The sequence below is a fragment of the Phocoena sinus genome, chromosome 1 (assembly GCF_008692025.1).
Source record: "Phocoena sinus isolate mPhoSin1 chromosome 1, mPhoSin1.pri, whole genome shotgun sequence".
NCBI lineage: Eukaryota > Metazoa > Chordata > Mammalia > Artiodactyla > Phocoenidae > Phocoena > Phocoena sinus.
Window position 1 is genome coordinate 103,688,492 of NC_045763.1, and position 26,658 is coordinate 103,715,149.

At 40.9% G+C, this 26,658-nt stretch overlaps 1 protein-coding gene across 7 annotated transcripts in view; it reads left to right on the forward strand.

Annotated features, from left to right (window-relative positions):
- SLC22A15 (solute carrier family 22 member 15) overlaps window positions 1-21,291 on the forward strand; it is an 80,415-nt gene extending 59,124 nt beyond the window's left edge. For 2 of the 7 annotated variants that reach the window (XM_032638734.1, XM_032638772.1), the window contains 5 exons: window positions 1,391-1,476; window positions 15,438-15,558; window positions 17,408-17,480; window positions 19,576-19,764; window positions 20,079-21,291. In XM_032638734.1, coding sequence (XP_032494625.1) covers window positions 1,391-1,476; window positions 15,438-15,558; window positions 17,408-17,480; window positions 19,576-19,764; window positions 20,079-20,168 — 559 coding nt within the window. In that variant the 3' untranslated portion in view covers window positions 20,169-21,291. Of the gene's footprint in view, window positions 1-1,390; window positions 1,477-15,437; window positions 15,559-17,407; window positions 17,485-19,575; window positions 19,765-20,078 lie in introns of all 7 variants that reach the window. The other 5 variants (XR_004350930.1, XR_004350929.1, XR_004350932.1 and 2 more) reach the window with 5 other exon arrangements.
- Window positions 21,292-26,658: the final 5,367 nt, after the last annotated feature.

Consider the following 26,658-nt stretch of genomic DNA (forward strand, 5'->3'; position numbering starts at 1 on the left):
CTCAGCTTTCTCAGATTTCTTCTGTTATTGAACCCCTGACCAGGGCAACTGAAAATTGTGAGCTAGGAATCAGTTGGATTTTGCCATTTCTCATTCTCCAGAAATCATCATTTTTACCAAAAACAGCATTCCTTTAGCGTTGCACTGGCTGCTGTCGTCATGGATATTGCGGTCAGCGCATTTTAAAGGGCAGTTTTGGATTCTGTCCAGTTGAAGGGCTTTTCTCTGGGGGGTGGCCCTAGTTGCCTCTGCCGACCCCTCTGTTAGTGACTGAGTGTGCTCTCATCATGGTCCAAGGGCTGAGCCAGGCAGAGTATTCAGAAATCTGTTCCCACCATCCCCGGTGTGCTTCCTGTTACAGCTTCCTGTGCCCCCCTCTGATGACCATGGACAGTGTTACAAGGACACGGTCGATGGGTGTGTGTGTCCTAGGTGTCTTTGCATCCCTAGTGCCTGCCTAGAATGATGCCTGTCACTTGAAAGGCATTCAATACTGACTGTTAAATTAAGCACAATGACCTGGAGACCTGAGTCCTTGCCTGTCTCCCAGCCATCCGCACCAGAGTCAGGATTAAAATCTGAAGCAGAGGGAAGGAACACCACCTTGGGGATCAGGCAGCCTCGTGTTAGTTTTATAACTTTGAGAAGTTACCTTGCTAAACCTCCATGTAGTTAGCCTTAAACCAGGGATTATAAAATTCCCCTGGAAAAATTGTTATAAAAATTACAATAACATTGAAGCTCCTAACAGAGGACCTAGCACATTGCCAGCTCCTAGTAAAGGAAGGCTTATTAATGTTCATATCTTTCTTCTAAGTCTAGAGCTCTTATTTGAAAATTATTTCTCCCAAGAAAGTGTGCCATAAATTGCACTTAATTCTGACATACTAACAAGAGTTTCTTTCTGTTTGTCTTTTTAAGAGAGAGAGAGGTGTGTTTAAAATTTTAACTGCTTAAGATACAAGTAACGAGAAAATGAAATGAGCTGGAAGACTCCATTCTCCATGTCTCAGTGTTATGCTCTAGAAGATAGAGAATATAAGAGCATATGCCTTACAGGTTTATTATTAGCATTAAGTAAGATAACATAGACAGAAAGCATTTCAGCACAGAAAGTGCCTGAAACATAGTAAGCACTCATAGAAATAGATAGAATGATTCCCTATTCTTTTCCTGCACACATGATTTAAACCCGCCATCCAGCAAGTTTTCCTTGGCTTTGTGATGGTTACTTATTTTATGTCCTGGTCAGTCATATGTGCCACCCACTCCTTAAGAAAAGATGAACATATAATGAAAGTGAGGACATTTAAAAAGGAAGGTTAGGGGGATGAAGCAGATGAATGTATAAGATTCTCAAGGGAAACGTGAATTTCTTTGTATTGTTTAGGTTTGGTCGGAAGCGGACATTAGCAACATTTCTCTGCCTAGGAGGACTGGCTTGTCTTATTGTCATGTTTCTTCCAGAAAAGAAAGGTATGCCTTTCCAATTTCTACATGAGGGTTTTGAATAGCACTTGTATTACAATGAATCTCAATATAGTGGAGCGCTCACCATATGCCGTGCTTCATTTCTGTGGTTGCATATTATTTAGCAATGGTGTGGGGTATAATTGGCCAGATTCTTTCCATTGCCTAAACTATTCTCCGGGTGAATAACGTGCTTAGAGGTGCACTATTAATTCTTTCAGGCGATTAAGCTACCATCTGGGGTGTCTGGACTGCAGTACTGGTGATGTTCGAGTTGTTTATTTGATGATGATTGTGGGCCATTTAGTTCTGCACAGAAGGAGCCTCTGTCCAAGGCTGCAGATTGCCCTCCTCATTCCAGCCAGTTACGAGACTGGAGATGAGAGGCACTGGTTCTCCACGGTGGCTTCGGCGCCCCTTTTTGTCTCCATCAATACTCCCAAGGCACCCTGATAATAACAACAGCACAATAAGAATAATAGTCACTGTTGGTGACAATTGACCTTCTCTCATTCTTATAGAAAGTGTGAATGAAACATCCTTAGGAAACTTGCTATTTTTATATTTGTAGCTTTGCTATGTAAACACAGCTTTAAAAACAGGTCCCTTTGGCATCCATATCTAACATGACTTCTGCCCCTCTATAGGGATTCTATACATAGTGCTGGTCCTCAGCCTCTTTTCCGCACTAGCACACCTGAGACATGCCCTCTATTACATCAAAAACTGTGGTTTTAGCAGTGATTTTCGACCATAAGAAGTGGGTCATAACAAACTCTCTGCTGCTAGGGAATAGGGTACGATGAAAGCCCTGTTCTGGGGACTTTGGGATTTTGACAGGGTTCCACCATGGAGCTTGTTCTTCAGGTGGGAATCATTGTGAAATGGTTTAACATAAGTTTTTCTTTTTTGGCCGCACCGTGCGGCCTGTGGGATCTTAGTTCCCCGACCGGGGATTGAACCTGGGCCCCGGCAGTGAGAGCTCCGAGTCCTAACCACTGGACCACCAGGGAACTCCCTAACAAAGTTTTGATAACGACTAGAAATGCAGCTGACAAATTCATTTCCCGTCGGAGCATACATGTATTAAGTGCTCCTTTGGTGATCCCTTCTCCTTAAGGGTCAGGTGTACCAGCGTCTCACTGAAGACTCCAAGGCCACGTGTCCTAGTTATGCAGCCCTCCGGTATATCTGCTGTGCTGCTAGCTGCCACCTGGAGTTCTGTGCCTTAAATCCAGAGCACTGTTGGTTCACTAGTTAGGATTTTACTCAATATTTAGAACAGCCCTGGGGACTCCCCTGGTGGTGCAGTGCTTAAGAATCCGCCTGCCAATTCAGGGGACATGGGTTCGAGCCCTGGTCCGGGAAGATCCCACATGCCGTGGAGCAGCTAAGCCTGTGAGCCATAACTGCTGAGCCCACGTGCCACAACTACTGAAGCCTGCGCACCTAGAGCCTGTGCTGCACAACAAGAGAAGCCACCACAATGAGAAGGCCGTGCACCGCAACGAAGAGTAGCCCCCGCTCACCGCAACTAGAGAAAGCCTGCACGCAGCAACGAAGACCCAATGCAGCCAAAAATTAATTAATTAATTAATTTAAATAAAAGAACAGCCTTACAGTGATTTTCACGGAATCCTGGAAACTAAAGAATTCAGTAAGTTTGCCATCGAGGCTTCCCTGGTGCTGCAGTGCTTGTAAACCACACACGCAGCCCCTCTCCTTGGACACGCGTGGGCACAGTGGCATTCAGTATTGGTAGCCTAGCATGGTGGGTACTGCCCAATGAAGAGTGTACTATATGTTTTCTTTACTATAGGCCATACTTGTACAGACATGTATATATATTTATATAAGATCTGCCTATCCTAGGATGGAACGTTTGAGGGAAAATAAAATGGGAGGCCAAAAAAAAAAAAGGTAACACTTCCAGTTGTGAGCCAAGATTGTAACCTGAGAGTAGCCAGGAGCTTCCTGTCAGTAACCATGTTTTCAATAAAAACTCTTTCATGTACAAAAAATGTCTTAGTTTTAAGAAAGTTGCTACCTGTGCTAGTGCCAGCAAAAGGAGAAACTCCTCAGCTGTTGCCCTGCCGTGGGCTTGTAGAACTAAGTGCCCAGTTCTGTTTGTCTGGGACAAGACATGAATGGGCTTCAAATCACTGCAACCTTCAGTTCAGCAGATTCTGTTTCTCATAGACAACCTAGAAATTCAGTTGTTTTCTACCTGTAATATCCAGTGGTCTATTTATTACTCTATAGAGAGAAACTTTTCCTTGTTACTCTAAATGCCCCTGTAAGCTGTCACACCTCGGCAAGCCAGGCCGATTCACATCTTTCCTCGCTCCCACGTATCTGTACTCCAGGTAACCCACACCCTGGGCCTCTGCACACAGCCCTTTCTACACAAACCCAAAGGGAAAGCAGATTCACGGTCTCCCGTCTAGACCGGTCACCACACTGTGCTCACTTCCAGTCTGTCCTAAGCGAGCAGCTGAGCCCCTCGTGGATCATGCCCTTGGTGCACACTGAGTAACAAACACAGCACATCTGTCTTACACACCCACAGATGCGCCCCGGGAACAGGATTCCTGTCATACTTAGAAAAGTGGATGTAGTCTATTTTTGAAGATTTCCAGAGAAAGAAGTTCCATAATGTTCCTTAGCAAGTAGTTTCTATTTTTAATAGCCACGCAAAGGTTAGAATGAGCCTCTTCCACTACAGCTGAGCCCATTTCCTTTCATTTTATTCATCACTAGAGATAGAGAACAGATGGTCACCCCTTTTTTGCATAATCCTTTCTCTCTTTGCAGGGAGTCATCTAGCTATTCCTGAATCTTCGCTACTTTGAGCTAAAAGTATTTATTCTTTAAACTTTCTTTGAACCTTTCATATTTACTCTTCAAAATATTTTGATAGCTTTCTTTTAAATCTCAATTTTTTCAAAGTGCCGAGGTTTAGGCTACCTGTTGTGAAAGTTCTGATAAATATATATTAAGAAAGAGGCCTAGCAGTTTGAAAACATCTGTTACCATCTTATGTGAGCTTGGTGACCACTCATTTTCTCACTGCTTTTTATGCTCATTTGCCCTCACTTTTTCCCACCAAACATTCATTTGCTCTCTCTGTCAACATAGGTTGCCCTCTACATACCAACTCTTTTTTCACATCTACGTATGACTGTGATGCTCAGTGTCTGAGGCACAGACATAGGTATACCTCTATAAGAGACAGCCAGTAAGCTAGAAAATAGATTGCTTGGCATTCCTTAGCCTATGGTTGATAATTATGGGACAAAAGTGTCCTATTCAATACATATTTGCACCCTGATTGGCCTCCAAGTAAATGTTCTCCCCTGGGGGCAGTGTTACCAAGTGGCCACTAATTTCTTCCACAGATTGGTCCTCATACATTTTACCTGATCTCTGTCCTTGCTTAAAGGGTCCTAATTAAGCTGTAATACTGGTGACCATTTATTTTTTTAATATTTATTTTATTTATTATTTATTTGGTTGTGCCGGGTCTTAGTTGCGGCAGGCGGGCTCTTTAGTTGTGGCATGAGAACTCTTAGTTGTGGCATGCATGTGGGATCTAGTTCCCTGACCAGGGATCGAACCCGGGCCCCCTGCATTGGGAGTGAGGAGTCTTGACCACAGTGCCACCAGGGAAGTCCCCTGGTGACCACTTATTAAGTGTTAACTATGTGCTGGTTTCTCTTCATACATAGAGGTATTACCTCTTATCCCCGTTTCCTAAGGAAACTGAAGCTCAGGTAGGTCAAGCAACTTGTCCAAGGTTGCACAGCAAGTAAGCAGCACACCTGCGATTCAGATCCCACGTCTCTCTGACTCTAAAATCAGTGCTCTTTTGGGAATGCTTATTTGTCCTCTTAGAGTTTTAAGACCAAAGTATTCATTGCACATGGTAAAGCCATAGCCTTAGAGAATTAATGCTGCCTGACTAGGACCCATTCTTAACTCTTCAATGGGCAGGCCTGATGGGAATTGGCCAGAGTTTAAGAACGTGGCTTGTCAGGGTGGTACTGGGTAAGGAGGTTGGCAAGGAGGTTTCTGGCAGTTGTGATCCTGCCAGAGAATCTGAATACTGGGAAGTCACAGCACATGACTAGATAAACAGTTTCACAGTTGAAGGGAGTGTCCTCAGACTCAGCTCTAGCAGAACCTTTATCTCTCATTGCTTTGTTCAACCTCAGCCTGCCCATTCTTTATTCATTTGACTTCTCTAGGGCCTGCTATGTACAGGGTACTATTTATAAATATGACCTGGTTCCTGGCCTCAAAGAGCTTATAATCTAGTGAGGAAAAGGAATGATTCATAAAAACAGAAACAAAAACAATAAAAACAGAAGGTGCCATATGAGAATTGACAACAGAATGCTATAGGAACTTTAACAGGCTATGATAGTAATGGAGACCAGCTAACCTGTTTCACCAGACAAAATATAAGAAACACTGATTTTCAGACATTGGACAAGAGGCTGCAGAAGACAGAAGTGATCCCTGAGAAAAATGAAACAAGATGTGCCCTAAGAGTGCCCTAGCACAGGTCTTCAGGCCTCAGTGCACAAAGGGACACCCAGCAAATCCTGGTGCTCTTACCAAATTGATAAGACAGATAATAAAGCTTGGAAAGGCCAATATGGCTAGAATTTCCTGGGCAAAATACTGGAGAGGAGTAAGATATATAGAGGAATATGTGGAGGAAGAATTCTAGAGATCTGCAGAAGATCTCTGAGCCCTTGGCTGCTGACTGATCTGGGCATGCATTTGAGGAAGCTACTGAGGCTGGGGAGGTGGCCACCAGAAAGGAACAAGTGGAACAATTCTTGGAACCTAGGGCCATGTTTAGTTCGTGTTGCCTTTAGCCAGACGTGGAGCACTGGGTAAAGACCTCCTGGGTCAAAGTAGCCCAACACTATAGGCTATTCTGCTAAAGCAGAGCTTGCTTCTAAAAGTGCTTAAAAAATTCAGAGGATCAAGTGATTCCCAGTAACTTAACTGCATTCCAGGAAAAAGAGCAACAGTATGTAAAGGAATACAATAAAATCCAGCACCTAACAGTGTAACATTCACAGCCTCTGACATCCAGACAGTATTACCAGGCATGCAAATGAGCAGGAAAATACTCCCACAACCAGGAGAAATGTCAATAGAAACAGAACCAAAAATGACACAGACAATAGAATGAGGAGGCAGAGACCTTAAAACAGCTATTATAAATGTACTGCATATGTTTACGAAGGTAGAAGAAAGCAAGATAATAATGAGCAGAGAAAGAGAAGATAGAAAAAGAGGCACACATTACATCTAGGGATGAAACATACATTATATGAAAAAAAAAAACAGGCAGTAGATGAGATGAACCACAGAAGAAAAGATCAGTGAGGAAGATATAACAAAAGAAGCTGCAGAATGAAACAAACAAAAGTTGTAGGACAACACCAAGCCCACCAGTTACGCAACTGGAACCTGAGAAGGAGGAAGTAAAAAACAAAGATACTTGCAGAAATGATGGTCTCCTACTTTCCAGATTTGATGAAAACTATAAACACATTATGAGAAAGTGGTCAGTTCATCAAGAAGATGTTGCAATCCCGATTATGTGTGTGTCTGATAACATTCGAAGCACAGGAAGCAAAATGGACAGAACTGAAAGGAGAAATAGACAAACCCAACATTATAGTTGGGTATTTCAGTACTCTCTGTCAATGACTGATAGAAAAACTGACAGAAAAGAATTAGGATATGGAGACTTAAGCAGCCTACCTGACCTAATTGTCATTTGTCAGACACTACATAAAACAGCAGAATATGCATTCTGTGTGAAGTGCACACCCAGAACATGTGCCAAGAGAGACCATGTTCTGGGCCATAAAACAAGTTTCAATACATTTAAAAGGATTGAAATCTTATGAAAATAAGTTCTTTGACCATAATGGAATTAAAGTAGAAATCAATAACAGAAAGCTATCAGGAAATCCTCAAATATTTGGATTTCAAAAAACATTCTTCTAAAAACACATGGGTCAAAGAAGAAATCACAAAGGAAATTAGAAAAATTTTAATTAAACAATAATTAAAGTACAACATATTGAGTTTGTGAGATGCAGTAAAGCGGTGCTTAGAGGGAAATTTGTATAATTAAAAAATGTTGTATCGGGCTTCCCTGGTGGCACACTGGTTAAGAATCTGCCTGCCAGTGCAGGTGACACAGGTTCGATCCCTGGTCCGGGAAGATCCCACGTGCTGCAGAGTAGCTAAGCCTGTGTGCCACAGCTACTGAGCCTGTGGTCTAGAGCCTGTGAGCCACAACTACTGAGCCCACGCTCCACAACTGCTGAGCTGCGCCACAACTACTGAAGATCGCACGCTCTAGGGCTAGTGTGCCGCAACTGCTGAGCCCGTGTGCTGCAACTACTGAAGCCCCCGTGCCTAGAGCCCGTGCTCCGCAACAAGAGAAGCCACCACAATGAGAAGCCCACACACTGCAATGAAGAGTAGCCCCTGCTCGCCACAACTAGAGAAAACCCACGCGCAGCAACGAAGACCCAACACAGCCAAAAATAAATTAAAAAAAAAAAGTATCAGGGGCTTCCCTGGTGGCGCAGTGGTTGGGAGTCTGCCTGCCGTTGCAGGGTACACGGGTTCGTGCCCTGGTCTGGGAAGATCCCACATGCCGTGGAACGGCTGGGCCCGTGAGCCATGGCCGCTGAACCTGCGCGTCCGGAGCCTGTGCTCCGCAACGGGAGAGGCCACAACAGTGAGAGGCCTGCGTACCGCAAAACAAACAAACAAACAAACAAACAAAAACAAAAAAAAGTATCAGAAAAAAGGAAGTTTTCAAATCAGTGATCTAAGCATCTCCCCTAAGAAAATAGAAGGCAAATTAAAAAAAAAAAACTGACAAACACAAAGTAAGCAAAAGGAAGGAAATAATAAATATAAGTAAAAATCAATAAAATAAAAACATGAAAATAATAGAGAAAAGTCAATGAAACCAAAAGCTGGTTGTTTGAGATCAGTAGAATCAATAAGCCTCTAGCCACACTAATAAAGGAAAAAAAAAGAAGAAACCAATTACCAGTATCAGGAATGAAAGAGGGACATCACTATAGAAACTGTAGACATTTATAAGGGAATATTATACACATTTTTATGCCAATAAATTCAACTTAGGTAAAATGGATAAATTCCTTAAAAGGTACAAACTACCAAAGTGTACAAAACCATAGATAACCTGAATAACCCTTTATCCAGTAAAGATATCTAATTTGTAGTTTAAAACATTCCCACAAAGAGAATTCCAGACCCAGATGGCTTCACTGGTAAATTATGAAACACATAAGGAAGAAATAATATAATTCTACACATTCTTCCAGAAAATAAAAAAAAGAGCGAGTACTCTTCCAACCCAGTGTTTGAGGTCAGCAATTACCCTGATATTAAAACCAAACAAAGACATTGTGAGAAAACTAAAGACCAATATCTCTCATTAATATAGATGCAAAAATCTATTGACTAAACATTAGCAAATTCAACAATGAATAAAAAAGGTATAATACATCATGACCAAGCAGGATTTATCCCACAAACACACAGTTGGTTTAACATTCAAAAGCTAATCAGTGTTATTCACCATATTAAAAGACCAAAAAGAAAAAAAAAAAAAATCATATGGTAATTTCAATACAAGTAGGAAAAGCACATCTCAGGTTTCAACACTCGTTCTTTACAAAAACTAGCAGCAAGTAGAAGTAGAAGTTTCCTTAGCCTGATAATGGAAAACCTACAGCTGACGTCACGTTTAATGGTGAAAAACTAAATGCTTGTTCCCTAAGATTGGGAAAAAGGCAAGGATATCCATTCTTGCCACTTCTTTGGAGCATTGTACTGAAATTATTAGTGAATACAACAAGGCAATAAAAAGAAATTAGGGGGATCCAAAATGAAAAGGAAGAACTAAAACTGTCTTTATTCACAGGACTTCATGATTGTCTCCATAGAAAATCCTAAAAAAAAAATCTATTCGAATTAAGAAATGAGTTTAGCAGAGTCTTTTGACACATAATTTTAGTTCTATATATTAACAACAAACAATTTAAAATTGAAGTAAAACAATAAAACAATATAAAAAATTTAAAATATGAAATATTTAGGAATAAAAACTTAAAAATATGTCTGAGACCTGTAGAAAACTGTAAAATATAAAACATTGATGAGAGAAGTTAAAGAAGACTAAATAAATGAATTGGTGGTAATGGTAATAATAAAATAAGTGAAGAGCCTACCATGCTCAAGGATCAGAAAATACTAAGACATCAGTTCTCCCCAAATCAGTCTATCTTCAGCACGATCCCAATAAAATTTCCACCAGGCTTCTTTTTGCTGATAGATACTGACAAGTTAATAACTAAAATTTCTAAGGAACTGCAAATTATATCCAAAATAATTTTTATCAAGAAAAATTAAGTTGGAGGACTTTATCCCAACTGATTTTAAAACTTACTACAAAATTATGTTAAGACAGTAGGGGAATTCCCTGGACTCAGCACTTTCACTGCTGTGGCCTGGGTTCGATACCTGGTTGAGGAACTAAGATCCCACAAGCCATGAGGCATGGCCTGAAAGTTAAAAAAAAAAAAAAAAAGTGTGATATTGGCATAGTGGTGGATGCATAGATAATAGAATTGAATATGAAATAGACCTATATATATGGTCATTTGATTTTTATTTTATTTTTGAGGGGGCTGAGATTTTATTCACCTTTTAAAAATGTTTCATTCAATCATAACACACATAGAGAAAAATACACATGGTCAGTTGATTTTTGATGACAAGTCAATTCAATGAGAAAAAGAACCTTTTCAGTAAACCGTGCTGGAATAATTGGATATCCATATGTAAAAAATTTACCTTCAACCTGCACATCCCATCATATGCAGTAATTAACTTGAAATGAATGGTATGTCTAATTGTGGACAAAGAATCACCAGCCATATCATAAACAAAGGATGTTGCAGCCATCAAACCATCAGCCACCATATCAGTTCCCCCTATGATGCACCCTGAGGTGATTCAGAATGGAGAAAACAGGATATTGGCCCTAGATAGTTAAGGTGCATATCAAAAGAATAATTTCAGTGAGCCCAGATTCTTGCATTTTCCCATGCATAGAAAAGTGCTAAATTCGTTAACCTGAGATATCTGGTTTTTTTGCAAAAACTCCCATATATCCTGGGTCCTTTCTTACTCTCCAGAACAGTCCCTCAGAGCTATCTGAGAGGCTGTCTCCGAGGTGTAAGTTCTCAGCGTGTCCCTGGAATAAAACATAATTGTCAACTTTTAGGTTGTGTTTTTTTTTTTTTTCAGTCGACAGTATAAAGGGTAAAACTACACAACTTCTAAAAGAGAACATGGAAGAAAATCTCAGTGCCTTTGGGCAAAGGTGTCTTAAATATGACACAAAAAGCACACAAAAAAATTCATAACTTAGACTTCATCAAAATTAAAACTTTTGCTTTTTAAAAGACATTATTAAGGAAATGAAAAGCAAGGCACAGACTGGGAAAAATATTTGTAAAACGTATACCTGATAAAGAACTTGTACCCAGAAGATAGAATGGACTCTTACAGTTCAGTAATGAAAAAGCAATGGGAAAAAGGTTTAAACAGACACTTCTGCAAAAGGATATAAATATGGAAAATAAGCATGGGAAAAGATGTTCAACATCATTAGACATTAGGGAAATGGAAATTAAAACCACAATGAGATACCACTACACACCTACTAGAATGGCTAAAATTAAAAAGACTGACCATACCAAATGTCAGCAGTGATAAGAAGGAACTCTCATACACTGCTGATAGAAATGTAAAATAGTACAGAGACTTTGGATAACATTAGCAGCTTATTTTAAAGAGAAACATAAATTTACTGTCTGATTAAACTTTACCCAAAAGAAGCAGAAACATAGATCCACAAAAGGACTTTGATGTTCATGGTAGCTTTATTAATAATAGCCCCAAACTGGAAGGAACGCAAATGCCCCTCAGCTGAGGAATGGATAAACAAATTGTGTTATATCCATACAGTGAATTACTCACCAACAACAAAGCAATGAGCTATGACCTACTGATGCAGGGAGCAATGTGGATGAATTTCAAAAGCATTATGCTTACTAAAAGAAGCCAGACACAAAAGCCTACAAACTGAATTATTTCATTCATGTGAAATTCTAGAAATGGCAAAACTATAGTGACAGAATTTTCGGCATATGTGGTATTTTTCTTTAGGAAAATAAAAGCCAAAGGAAAGCAAAATGAATTGTGGTTCTTGGCTCAACTTATGTATCATAGTACAGGACCTACAGCTGTCTTAAAGATTTTTAACATATTCATAAACAATAAAAATTTACCCAGTGAATGAAGTGGATGATTAAGTTTAACTTTTCTTATTTGGGTCAGTGAAATGTGACTGTAACATACTGAGGTATTTTGTTCTGGTGACCCTAGTGGACTCTGAGAAAACTTCAGATAACTAGTTCTGAAAATGATGTCTGTAGTATCTTCATCATTGGAATCAACTTAAAACCTTTGAAGTTCAGTACTTTGAAGAATACAAGTGTTTTGAAAATTCCCTTTTTTTCTCCTGAAGATAACTGAGCTTAATTTTTCCTTTTAAATCACTCTTTTCCCCTAAACAGTCACTTTGAACATTCATTGATAATAGCCAATAATATCTAATTTCATTTTCAGATAAAAACCAAGGTCAGAAATCCAGGGAACCAGCCCAGTGGCCGCAAAGCCTTCCTAAATATTAACTCACGATGACTGATAGACCGGCAGCTCCACAGGCAGGCTAAGAAGTAATTTTCTAATAAACAGAGCTGTCTGAAATTGACATGGGCTATCTTGGGAGAGAGTTGAGTTCCCCCAGGTTCAAATGGCCACTGCAGACTCCACTGGCAGGAACAAGGGGAGAAGTTTCAAGCATCAGATGAGGTGTCGGGCTGATGGGAGCACTTGTGGGTATGCGGCTGGAGCCAGGCTCCCCAGATGGGCCACTGCTGGAAGTGTCCTGAGCCTCACAGGGGAGAAATCTTCCAGCCTTGGATCTTGTGGGTGTTTAGATGGTAAGCTTTCTGCGACATGTTATTTGAATTTAATTTTCAGGATGGCAATCCCCTCACCTGTTTTAAAGACGTAGAGTATCTCCAACACAGTTCTGGAAGGTGCCATCCTGTATGGGTTGAAAACAGTCCCAAAGATCATTTGCAGTCACGCAAATGTGCACATTTATGTTTGCTTCAGTGCCACCCAAGACCTCTTCCTGACTCACTCAGTTTTCTGGAAAATCATTGATGAATTTAATTTGCCCTCATTATTGGTTTACTTGAAGTTGTTAGATATCAAAAGTCCAGACCTATACCTTGAGCATGCTTCTTTTTCCAGAAGCACCTCATGGCTTAAAATAATATATTCAGTACTTAAAATTGCTGACATATTCTTCCAAATAGCCTGGCAGAAGAGAAGAAGGCCCCAGATGGTCGAGTTTGGCAGTGCCTGGGCCACTGCGTTCAGAACGCCATCTTTAAAGGAGTTGAAGTTTTATTTCATAGTCAAGCTGGGAATGTGAAACTTTTATTTTGGAATGGGATATATTATGTGCCTCCCTCCTCAGACATTGAAAGAACATGAGCACAGATTCTTTTCACTTAAATTAATCCCTGTTATAGTCCTTATACTTACTCTTTCAATAAATATTTAGTGAGCACCACTGTGATCAGACTATGGGAGGTGCCGTGAGGGAAACAGATACAAACAAGGCCTTAGCCTGAGACAACTCAAAATATATTTGGGGGGGCTTCCCTGGTGGCGCAGTGGTTGAGAGTCCACCTGCCGATGCAGGGGACATGGGTTCGTGCCCCGGTCCGGGAAGATCCCACATGCCGCAGAGCGGCAAGGTCTGTGAGCCATGGCCGCTGAGCCTGCGTGTCCGGAGCCTGTGCTCCGCAACAGGAGAGGCCACAACAGAGAGAGGCCCGCGTACCGCAAAAAAAAAATATATGTGTGTGTGTGTGTGTGTGTGTGTGTGTGTGTGTGTGTGTATATATATATATATTTGGGGGCAGACAAGATGAAAAAGTAAGCAACTACAGGAGAGTATCTAAAGCATGCCGTTTGCATGGATTGGGAAATGGGCGCCGTGGAGGTCAAGGGCAGGAAAGAATATTGCAGTTGAGTTATTTACGTGGTTTGGATGAGCCAGGTATGCAGTCCCAAGGAAGGGACAGGCATGTTCTATTAGTCAGAAATGTCAGAGAGAATGAGAGGCAATTACTTTGGTGATCAGGACATTGCTGCTGACCTTCAAGAATAGGAGTTTCAGGAGAGGGTGGTATTGGAGGCCACGTTGTAGTGATGTACAGGGCAGATGCGTTTGAGGAAATGGAGGGTCAGTCACTCACTGGAGATGTTTGATTGTGAAGGGGAGAAAGTGCAATGGAGCCAATGAGAATTTTTGCTTTTTCCTAAGGAGAAGAAAACTTATTTTGAAGGTTGCGGCCTAGTGGGTTGCTGAAGGGGAGAGGTTAAATATGTTTGAAAGGGAATAATTAAATTGTAAGATCCCAGAGAAGGTAGTATTAATAAAGGAAAGAACCACTGGACAATTGATAGCATTTTTGATAGGGACGTGAACTAGCATAACCTGTATTTTTGCATTTTATGTAAAAAACGTTACATTAAGAAACTGAAATATCATTATTGATTAGTAATCTTCAAGTAAGAAATTGGGGAGGAGGAAGGATGAAAAGTAGTTCCACATTTAGAGTCTTGTTCTTTAAAGAACGTGTAGTAGTTTAGTGGGATTATTCCTTATCTTTACAATGGAATACCAAGGAATGCAAACTGAAGATAGGAGTTTTTTGAGACTCACTCCTCTCATGTGTCAGGGCTTGTCATGCTGATCAACCTTTTACATCGATTGTTGAACCAGGTTGGGAAGAAAGGAGAGGCAAGTAATACCCTTAGATAGGTGGAACTTAAGACTTCTGTGAAGCTTACTTGACCCCAGTACAGAAGTTTTCAGGGAGCTCTGTCATTCAGGAGTGAGTGCAGGTTTTTTTTTGTTTGTTTATAATTTTATTGAAGTATAGTTGATTTACAATGTGTTAATTTCTGCTGTACAGCAAAGTGATTTAGTTATACATATATTCTTTTTCATATTCTTTTCCATTATGGCTTTTACAGGATATTGAATATAGTTCCCTGTGCTAAACAGTAGGACCTCATTGTTTATCCATTCTCTATATAATAGTTTGCATCTGCTAATCCCAAACTCTCAATCTTTCCCTCCCCCACCCCTCCTCCTTGGCGACCACAAGTCTCTTCTCTATATCTGTTGAGTCTGTTTTTGTTTCACAGACATGTTCATTTGTGTCATATTTTAGATTCCACATACAAGTGATATCATATGGTATTTGTCTTTCTCTTTCTGACTTACTTCACTTAGTATGATAATCTCTAGGTCCATCCATGTTGCTGCAAATGGCATTATTTCATTCTTTTTTCTGGCTGAGTAGTATTCCATTTTGTGTGTGTGTGTGTGTGTGTGTGTGTGTATATATATATATATATATATATATATATATATATCACATCTCCTTTATCCATTCATCTGTTGATGGACATTTAGGTTGTGCAGGTTTAATCACACATCACGACAGCCACTGTGTAAGATTTCCTGGGGATGGTGAAAATGCTGAGAAATATTTGCTGTGTGCTGTGTGTGATGACTAAACCTTCTGAATGTATGTCTGGTTATATGATCTCTTCACTGTTTGAGATCACCACAAATGTCTCTCACTCCTTCAGAATTAAGTGTGTCACTTAGACGAATTTTTCTCCACCGAGGACCTCACAGATGTGGCACTTGTCCTCCTCAGACACAGGTGTGTTCGCAGTGGTGAACAGCCATTCCTTGTCCCTGCTGGGGAAGCTGACCATAAGCGCTGCCTTCAATGTCGTGTATATCTACACCTCGGAGCTGTACCCCACGGTCATCAGGTATGCCTCACACACGGGCTTCTCCTTCCCATGTCCTGAATTCTGTTGTAGATGTTTGCATTGACAGAGGCGTGGTCCTCACTTCACCCGGAGCACAGCCAGTGTGGGCGAGCAGCAACTCAGCAAGCAGCTGTGAGCCCAGAACCTGTGGAGACTGCTCTTGCCCGCTTGGCTGAGGAAAACGTGACTTTATGTTGGGCTGAATTCCCTGTCAATCGTGAGAAGTACTCTACACTAAACGTATCCCATCACCCAAATAGTGCTCGGATGTCATTTTTATTTCAGTGCATGTGAGTTATTCAGTCAACCCTTCTGTGTCAGGTACACGATGGACCAGGAGACAAGGTCCCTGTTATCACAGAGCCTATATTTTAGCACAAAATACACACATTTAAAAAAAGATGAGACTTCCCTGGTGGCGCACTGGTTAAGAATCCGCCTGCCAATGCAGGGGGCACAGGTACAATCCCTGGTCCACAAAGTTCCCACATGCCGCAAAGCAGCTAAGCCTGTGCGCCACAACTCCTGAGCCCACATGGCACAACTACTGAAGCCCCCGTGCCTAGAGCCTGTGCTCCACAACAAGAGAAGCCACTGCAGGGAGAAGCCCATGCACCGCAACGAAGAGTAGCCCTCACTCGCCGCAACTGGAGAAAGCCCGTGGGCAGCAACAAAGACCCAGTGCAGCCAAAAATAAATAAATAAATAAAGATAATTCCCTATAGTTATAAGTGAATATTGTATTTACATATTAGTTGTTAAAGGTGATTTTCAATGAGTAGGACTTGCTTATATCAAAAATAACATATTCAGAAACAAAACCAAAAAACCCAACATATTCCATCCTAAGTTTCCCCTCATAAAATAAGTCTGAAAACAAAAAAACAAACCTAAATTTGAAGGGCAGGGATGCAGCTTAGTCTTTACAGAACGGCCTCTGTGTACTGGACCATAGTCCCCCAGTTGGCATTTTCCTGGTCTTTTTCTGAGGATCATTCCAAACAGATCCTTCTTTTTCCCTTATCCATGCAAGAAGCGTAATGGTTCTGTCTGCCTTTTTCCCAGTAAGAGATCAGGTTGTCTGTGATTGGCTTGTCATTCCCTGATTATTCCCAGAACCTGCTTTCTCTGGCTGTTGCCTATAAAACTAGGGTGACCGTTTAGTTCCAAACTGGGACACTTTTGAGAGCGAATGTGGGCATTATTAACAGTTCGGCTGGGATAACAGGGTGCTGTACAGTCACCCTACCTATAATCATTATCATTCTCATTTCCTCCCCCTCCTTGCTACCCACATTCCCCAAGAAGGTAATGTTCTTGGTTTCCTGAGAATATATGTCCAATCAATTCCTATTTATATGCCTGATCCTTTCATAGTTAATTAGTTGAGTTTAGAGAAATGGGAGACTTTTCAGATCATTAAACCCTGGCTCTTCTATGGATGTTTTAACTGATAGGAGACCTAAGACACGAGCACCCAGGAGAACATTTAACAAGAAATATTCACATGCTCATTTCTGCACCAACTTCTATACTGCACTGTCCAATATCACATGTGGCTATTTAAGTTTAAATTAATTAAAAGGAAATGAATTAAAAATTATGTTCCTCATTCTTAGTTGCATTGAGCTCTCGGTAGCTGCCTGTGTCTGGGGGCTTCCGTATTGGACAGGGTGAGTACAGAACATTTGCAGCATCACAGAAAGTTCTAGTGGGCAGTACTGCTCTGTAGCATCCTGCACTTCCACTTTGGGATTTGTTATTCTGAGCCCACTATTCCTTAGAGCCTTTAAATTGTCCCCCTAGAACTTACTGACTTTTATTTTTTCCTTTTCCTTTTGCCTTTCAGGAATGTTGGGCTTGGAACTTGTTCCATGTTCTCCCGAGTTGGTGGGATTATTGCTCCCTTCATCCCCTCACTGGTTGGTTTGTACCTCCTAGTTTGTTTTTCTTGATTCTCTGCTTTGGAAATGTTTGTGCTTTTGAGTAGAAAGAGGTAACAAACAGCTGCGGTTTTAAGATCAGCCTGACACAAATGTGCACCTTGTGCCTTTTAGATTAAGGATCCATGAGGGCAGATGGACCCTTCCCAGGGATTGGCTGTATTCATTGGAGAGTTAGCTAATGCCAGCCTGCCCCTTCCTGTCCCCATTTGTACGTTAGTTGATTAGTGAACATTTCCTAAGTTTCTGCTGTGTGCTGAGCTCTGTGCTAAGCCCTTTACATACATCATATCATGCAGTCTTCACCACAGCCGTATGCTGTAGGCATTGGTACCCTGTATTAAATAACAGAGAACACAGCACACCACTCGGAAAAGAAAATTAGAAGAGAAGAAGGTGAAAGGGAGATAAAGTAAACTCCATCCAATCTCAAAATGTTCATGTTCTGAGAAAGATCCCATGGAGCCCCTGTGCACGTCTCTGCTTGGTCTCCTCTAGGACTTTCCCAGCCAAGACTTGTTGAAGCGTGATTAGGTTTGATCAAGTGGGGCTTTGAGCCTGTTTTGGAGACAATTGCTCATCACTCAGGCAACCACTCGCCTCATCCTAGTACAGGACGTCTCTGAAATGCCACTGTAGCCTTTTCTTTTCTTGAGGAAGTGGGATATACTTCCTTTTTCTGAGTATTTCTCTGTGTTTCGTGCTCAATTTTATTTTTTTTCCTTTTTTTCCCACATCTTTATTGGAGTATAATTGCTTTACAATGGAGTGTTAGTTTCTGCTTTATAACAAAGTGAATCAGTTACACATATACTTATGTTCCCATATCTCTTCCCTCTTGTGTCTCCCTCCCTCCCACCCTCCCTATCCCACCCCTCTAGGTGGTCACAAAGCACGGAGCTGATCTCCCTGTGCTATGCGGCTGCTTCCCACAATCATGCTCAATTTTAGATCACAAGACCCTTCTTATGAAGGAGTCATATTAGTTCCATTTTGCAAAATGTGTCCAACACTAGGTGTTTATCATTAATGATGCCCGACTTCAGACCGCTGTCCTAGAACATTATAGCACCCAGCGTTGTGTCTTCCCTGAGTCCCACTAAGTTGAGAAGAGGTGAACGTTCCCCTTGATTCAACAACAGGCCCACAGTTCCGGGCATGTGTTTGCACGCAGGGGGCTGGAGGTCAGAGTTTTTCGTCCCCCTCCTGTCCCCTCCCCATGCCTCCCTCTCCTCCTCCATCATCTCTTCATCTTTGAAAAATCAGGAAAAGATGATCAGAAGGGACATCCTAACTAGCCACCGAATTTGGAAGCCCAAACCAGAAGGTGATAAAGCTGGGTGGTTCCTTTGCAGGAACTCAGGAATGGTAATCAGCTCAGAAATCCCCCAGAGCCCCGTCCTGCAAGAACCTTGGTGTTATCTTTGAAACTGTATGTTTGTATTTAAATTTTCCTGAGAACGTCTTTTGGACCAGCCCGCTACCATGTCCAAACCATGTGTATAGGTTTCTCTAGGCCTTTCTCTTCCTTTTCAGGGTGTTTACACCTTTAAGCCCCATGCCTCTCAGTTCTGGTGCTTAGTGAATCAGAACACATATGTGGGACTGTTTGGCCCATTCCAGGGTTGAGAACATTAAAGTGCGTCGTTGTCAGCAAATATGCAGGGTGTCTCCTGCGTGTGGAGATCACTGTGCTTCAGGCCACTCAACCTGGAGTGGAAGCTGAGTGTCCGACTCACCACGCACTCTGGCAGTGTGTCTGCCTTGCTCAGACAGCCAAGCCCCTTCCCCACAGTCCCCAGCCTGTGCATGAACAGTCTGCTGCGTCTGCTCCACAGGCCAGCTCTGTCCTTTTGATTTACTCACTCCTGTCTCTGTGCCCGAGGACTGGCTCTGGTTTCCTGGGGTAATTCTCTAAGGGGAAAGAAGACGGGCTTTCTGGTGTATTCTAGTGAGGAGGCAGGACCTGGACAGTAAACATGGCAGGTCCTGGGTCATAAGACTGCTGATGTCATCTGCTAGGAAACTAACACTGAGTTTTTGTTTGTTTTCATTCCACTCCCTGCCCCCATAGAAGTACGTGCAGTGGTCTTTACCCTTCATTGTCTTTGGAGCCACGGGGCTGACCTCAGGCCTCCTGAGTTTATTATTGCCAGAAACCCTTAACAGTCCATTGCTAGAGACGTTTTCTGACCTTCAGGTGTACTCATATCGGAGGCTGGGGGAGGAGGCGTTATCTTTACAGACCTTGGATCCCCCTCAGGTATGATGGAATTTTTCTTAATCATTCAGATTTACCATTTGGATGATGATGGTTTTGGGGGAAAAGAAAAAAAAAGAATATCTGATTATATTAAATAGAACTGGGCAAAACTGCTGGAAAAAAGTGGGATCTGATAGCAGCTGATTGTCAGAGAAATAAAGATGATTCATAAGCTTTCTTAGAACACTTTAGGGGCTAATTCTTAGGGGAATAAATGTCATCGAGTACATTTGTCAGTTGAATGCTAGACAGTAATTTAACTTTAGAAATGTCATGACATCATTTCCCTGCCCTTTTCTCCTTTCCTGCTTTAGTCTGTGGACAAGGAGAGCCCTTTAGGGAGTGAGAGTGAGGAAGAGGAAGAGTTTTACGATGCGGATGAAGAGACACAGATGATCAAGTGACGTGCCCCAGATTCCTCCTCAGACACAGAGGGTCATCTTCTCTGCCTCCAACGAGGGCAGGTTCTCCCAGGAAACTGAAGGGAGCTGTGGAAAGATAGGCCTGAACAAACATCGAAGGTACTCAGTGTGGCCTGATGTTTTTTAGGCACCAAGGAAGTTGGAGAAGAGATTTCAAGAAACAGGACATCACTGCCTCAAGGGAATAGTTGTTAACTGCCCACAATTCGGGTTTAGCTCAAAATCATGACCTCTGGCCAGATTGCTGAAGTCCACATGCCAGAGTGGTAAGCTCATTTGTTTCTAGAAGTTTGATTACGTTGCCTTTCAACTTCATTGTGGCCTAAAGGCAAATATGTAAAATTTCTTCTCACCATAACACGTAATCTGTCCACCAAATTTGACATCTGCCCCTCTCAGTTGCTCCTCACCAGCAATCTTTTGAGGCAGGTTGGTGTTAGCATTTCATTCACTTTTGTGCCAGAAGAAAAGCACTGAGAGGTCATTTGTGTGGCCTGAGGCCCTCCACCTTCATCCCAGCGGATGAAATTTGGGCCCCCAGCTTGGTTCCTGGCCCAGTGATTGGCTTGAGCTCCCTGTGGTTTCAGTCAGTCCCACAGATGACCCGCTAGGAAAAGCCAGCTGCACCAGAGTAATGTTGAGTCTGAGGTGTGGCTGCCTCTCCCTGGCAGCTCCCTTTGATACTCAAATTGTGTAATTTCTTCAGTTCCCACTTGTGTGCACCTGGAGAAAAATTTCCATCTCAGATTCTAGTACCAGCAATGACTTCCAAACCATGCCCAGTAAACGACGAAGTTTTATAAAGGGGGAGGGCAGTTAAAAAGTGACATGTCAAGACTTTGGATGTTAAAAAGGAAAAAAAAAATGCTGTTTTTAATAAGGAAGAAAAGAAAATTATCTTTCACAATTTTCTGTTTGTTTTGTTTTCAGTGTTGTGCAAGGAGGGACTGGGCAACATTTAAGAACTTGAACTCTTCTAGTCCTAGATCAGCTCCAGCCTGTTTGGTTAGCTAGAATGGAAGGCTCAGTAATTTCCTAGTACATGTTGGTTTTCATTAAGTACTGCCAGCTTTCAAATAAATCAAAGTCGTACTGTTTCCTAAAATCATGTGCTGAAAGTGTTTCCCACGAAACCTGGGTATTATCTCAAATAGGAGTGTTAACCTGGAGTCAACAAGCTTGGACAGTGTTACTTTAGGTCACTTTCCCAACTGGGAAAATTTCTGTGTTTTCAGAATTTCCATTTCTATTAATCCCTTGGAGAAAAAGAAATTTCACTGGAGATAAAGAGAAGTCATCACTGACTCTGTTTCTGGAAATCTTGGAGGACGCACCTTACATTGGCTCCAACCCTGTCCTGTCCTCTTCCATTGACCTCTTGGTTTGCACTATACCAGCTTGTACCTTTGTTAAAGTATTTTTATGTCCTTCATGCCCTTGATTATGTATTGGGCTCTTAATAAATAGGGGCCATCTCTACTATTGTTTTATTTCTTGCTGCTGTGCCCAGAACACAGTAAGTATTACTGTTTCTAGCCATCAGGGAAATTGTAGAACTCCTCCCAGTATCATTTTTGTAAATCACAGGCAGATCTGACCCACACCCCCAAATTGTGGAATCTCGCTGTATTTCTCTGGGAAATGGAGACCCTGCCCACCATCAAGAGAGGAAGAAAGGAAGAACTTACAAGGACACTTAGAAGCTCTTCATTGTGAAGTTAAACGTAAAACAAGAAACCGACACATAGGTGATTCTTGGTTGGTTGGAGCCCTCTTTGCATTATAAGAGTAATAATCCCATTATAAAAACATGTGGAAACTAGAAGTTTAAAAATGTATTAGTGATAGGCCCAACACCCAGAGACAACCAGTGTCATGGCTTTGGTCTCTTTGAAGACCAACTGGGAATCCATCTTTCTATTGGCACTGGGGTTCCCTCTGCCTCTGGCTAGATAATTGAGGATTCCATTAGTTCTGCCCGTGGGTGTTCTCTTTTCCCAGCTCCAGGGTAGAAGAAGGGAGGGAAGGGTACACAGTTTGAACACATGTTGCTAAGGCTGGGCTATCAGCTGCTCACGTCAGATGTGTCACTAAATTTTGTTTCTTCCTAGATGGTCTTTTGGCAAAGTTTAATAATTACTGTTTTGGGGACTTCCCTGGTGGCACAGTGGTTAAGAATCCACCTGCCAATGCAGGGGACATGGGTTTGAGCCCTGGTCCAGGAAGATCCCACATGCCGCGGAGCAACTAAGCTCATACGCCACAACTACTGAGCCTGCGCTCTAGAATCCGTGAGCCACAACTACTGAGCCCGCATGCCACAACTCCCGAAGCCTGCGTGCCTAGAGCCCGTGCTCCACAACAAGAGAAGCCACCGCAATGAGAAGCCCGCGCACTGCAACGAGGAGTAGCCCCCGGTCACCGTAACTAGAGAAAGCCTGTGCGCAACAACAAAGACCCAACGCAGCCAAAAATAAATAAATTAATTTAAAAAAATAATAATTCCTGTCATTTCAACCCTTTGCCTTTTATAAAAACAGATTTTTTCCTTTTGCTATTAACTGTTGAAAAATAGTGATTGTAGAGATGTGCACATGAGCATATTTGTATTGATTAAATTATTGGAAAACTCTTAATTTATAGGTAACATATTTTGTTTGTTCAGATGATTTATAAAAGGTATCCTTTAAAATTTTTTATTGTATTCAAAATTAAATTTCTTTTCTCCTAAAAAGCAGCAAGAAAACCATAAGACACGTAAGAAATCCCAGGGCTTCCAGGGTCAAAGGTCTTACTTACCAACAGCTTGTCCAGAACCCTGGCACCACACAGATACGTTGAAAGAAACTGTTTTGTAGTTTCCTGATGGTTGAGTTAAAACCACTGCCCATTGAAAATGCAGTATTTGTCATTTGGCTGATTTCAAGCAATGTAGACATTCTTTAGTACTTAAAAATGAACAAATAAAATACAACAAATAACAAGCAAATGAAAGTTTCTGGGACACTACTTAAGTAAATATAATCTGGGCAAGTATTTTTATGGATGTCAGATTGATAAAGGTACTTTTAATAGATTCATATTCCTAATGAAAACATACTGAAATAATTATCTCTACTAATTAAACTGAATTAAACTGCAGCTTTCTAATAGGACTTACTCTTCCATGACTAATTCTTATTAGATTATTAGTTCTTAAATTGGATACATATAAAGGATTTTTTTAACAAAATAAAATGCAGGTATTTTGGTTTCTTGTGAATATGATAAAGAATTGTAAAATGTAGACCTTTTGTTCTTACAGAACGTATCAGGATGTACACAGTAGCATCTTTGACAAATTGAGCAAATATAGAATCTGCTAGAAATTATGGGTGGTATGTGGGTCAGGGGCTGTAGCAAAGTTAGGGAGTCAGTGGGTACAAAAGATAACAAAGTATTTCTGGAAAGAGAAAAATGCAAAGATACTGCATTGTTAGAAAATGCATCTGTGTAGTATGTTAAAGGGAAAGATCTTATGATTATCTCAATAGATGCATGAAGATTATTTGACAAAATTCAACACCTATTTAAAATAAAAGCTACTAGCAGACAAGGAGTAAAAGGCAACTTCCTTAGCAGTGTAAGGGGTATTGTAGCACGTAAGGTGAATTGACCTAAGGCATCTCTTCACCCTCCCGGGACCTTCAGACTTTCTTGATAATGACCACAATAAGAAATGTATTTTACATATTCTTCCTCTTCCCTGTTCCTCCACATCTTTCTAATCTCTGTCTCTGTCTCTGTTTCTGTCTCTGTCTCTATCTCTCTCTCTTTCTCCCCACCTTACAATACTTACTATATATATATTTAAAATATATACATAAAACTTTCATGAAACATGCTTATTCTTGCTTGGTACCCTGATAACTTATATTCTGTCCCATTTTCTTTTTTAAAATGCCACTTGTGACCCACTAAACTGATTTCATGACCTACTGTAGTTTAAAAACCCTTGGTTCTTCTCTGTCTTCTTGTACTGCAGAGGCTTTAAAGCTAAGATGTACATTTCCCAAACACCCTTTTTCAGCTAGGCTTCTAGGTGCAATTAAGTTTCCAGCAGTCAGATTCAGATGGAATTTGGAAGGTGGGAGTGAGGTGGAGGCCATACCTGTGATGCATCATTTTTTCCTGCTCTGTTCTCCAGGGATGGAGGCATTTGGTCTTGCTGAGGCAGTTTCAGCAGAGATGTTGACAGGGGCAATATTGATTAAAATCTTAAGATTTTTTGCATAGAACCTGGCAAAATAATTCTACTAAAGAAAAGTAATGATTTGGGGCTTCCCTAGTGGCACAGTGGTTAAGAATCTGCCTGCCAATGAAGGGGACACAGGTTCAAGCCCTGGTCCGGGAAGATCCCACATGCCGCAGAGCAACTAAGCCTGTGCGCCACAACTGCTGAGCCCGCGCTCTAGAGTCTGCGAGCCACAACTGCTGAGCCTGTGTGCCACAACTACTGAAGCCCATGCACCTAGAGCCTGTGCTCCACAACAAGGGAAGCCACTGCAATGAGAAGTCCGCGCACTGCAGCAAAGTGTAGCCCCTGCTCGCCGCAACTAGAGAAAGCCCACGCACAGCAATGAAGACCCAACGCAGCCAAAAATAATTAAATTTTTAAAAAAAGTAATTATTTGAAACTATTTAACAATCCCAAAAAAATGAGAGCAAGCAGAAGGGACTCAACTTCCTAGATATTGAAACTTTTGAAGCCGTGGTGTCAGTGTAGCAATAGATAAGCAGATCAATAGAACATAATAGATCCCAGAACAGACCAAACATATATAACAATTTGGCATTTTTTGAAGATGGCATGACAAATCAGTGGGAAAAGAACGAACTCTTCAATTATTGATGTGGGAACGAATGGGTTTCCATATCAAAGAAAACTAAATTAGGACCTTTCTTCTCACCATAACAAAAATTCCAAATAAGTTGAAGACCTAAATGGAAAAAGTCAAAACTTTAAAACAGCTATAAAGTAGTATAAGAGACTGTTCTTATGACCTTGGGGGATTGAGAGATTTTTTAGACAAGAAGTAAAAATCACAAATCATTTTTAAAGAGACAGATTGATATGTTTCACTGCATCTAAATTTAAAACTTCTTTCTGTATGACTAGACACACCACAAAGTTAAAAGAAAAGCAATGGATAGGAAGAAAATATTTGCAACTGCTGTAAAAAAAACAAGGATCAATATCCAGAATATAGAAAGAATTAGTGCAGCTAAGAATGAGAAACAATAAGAAAGTTTACAAAAAGTATTTTTAGGCAGTTCACAGATCATAGATGCTCAGCCTCAGTAGAGGATCAGAGAAATGCAAATTGAAAAAATTAAGTTATATAAAATCCATTAGATTGGAGAAAAAAGAGGCTAATACCAAATTTTGAAGATATGAAGAAAAAGGAATTTACTTACATCCTGATATAAATTTATTCATCAACTAGATTGTCAGTAATAAGTGAGGTTGAAAAATGTAAATGTTCTGTGACAGGAATTTTACTTCTATATCTATGTCGTGGAAGAGTTTTCAGATATTTTGACTGTAAAATTTTAAGAAAACTTTCACACTGCAACACACAGTACACACACCTACATATATATATTCACACATAATATATATCACCAAAAAAAGTTTTATAAAATAATGCTTACTAGATACATTGTATTTTCTATGGTATTATATTTTACTTTAAAATGAAAAGAATGTTGGTGAAGACACACAAAAGTGATTTTGCAATTCATAAGCAAATCAAACCAAGCAGTTGGAAAAAGTGAAACATAAAATTTTTGCTAGATCAAAGTTATTTCATGGTTAAATTCTTGAGTGACAGGAGTATTTGCCAGTTAAAGAGATTCAAATGCTTTTTAAGCCATACTTTACAGTCAAGACTGTTGATACTCTGTTGCAGAATTCTCACTGTTATTCCCACCCAAATGAAGAGTTATCCCTCTTACTATAGGTCTAAATTTCTCTTGGGAAAGAGCTTTGCATCTGTAGAAACATTTGGACTTCTCAGCTGAGACCCTAAAGCTCTGTAATACAAAGCTTAGAAGAGATTACTTATTTATTGAAAAATGTCAAGGGCAGATGTAGTCAAAGTAGTATTAAAATAACTTCAGTCTAGACCTTGCAGAACAATTGATTTTGAATAGAAGAGATGTTGATGGAATTTCTTTGCTTCAAAATATAACTTCAAGAAATTGAGTGAAATGATTGTGTAAGATGGGCAAAAATGCACACTCAATTTGGAAGTGAGTTTAATCAATGAATGATTTACCAATATGTAGGCAGAGCTTCCAGAAACCACAGAGCAGAAGGCAGTATGCAGAAGGAAGCCCACTGATGCAGTCCACACAGCATAGGTCGAAGAGTGGATCCGGAGAGGTAAACTGTCCAGCACTGGGAAGCACTTGAAAGATGGTAAATATG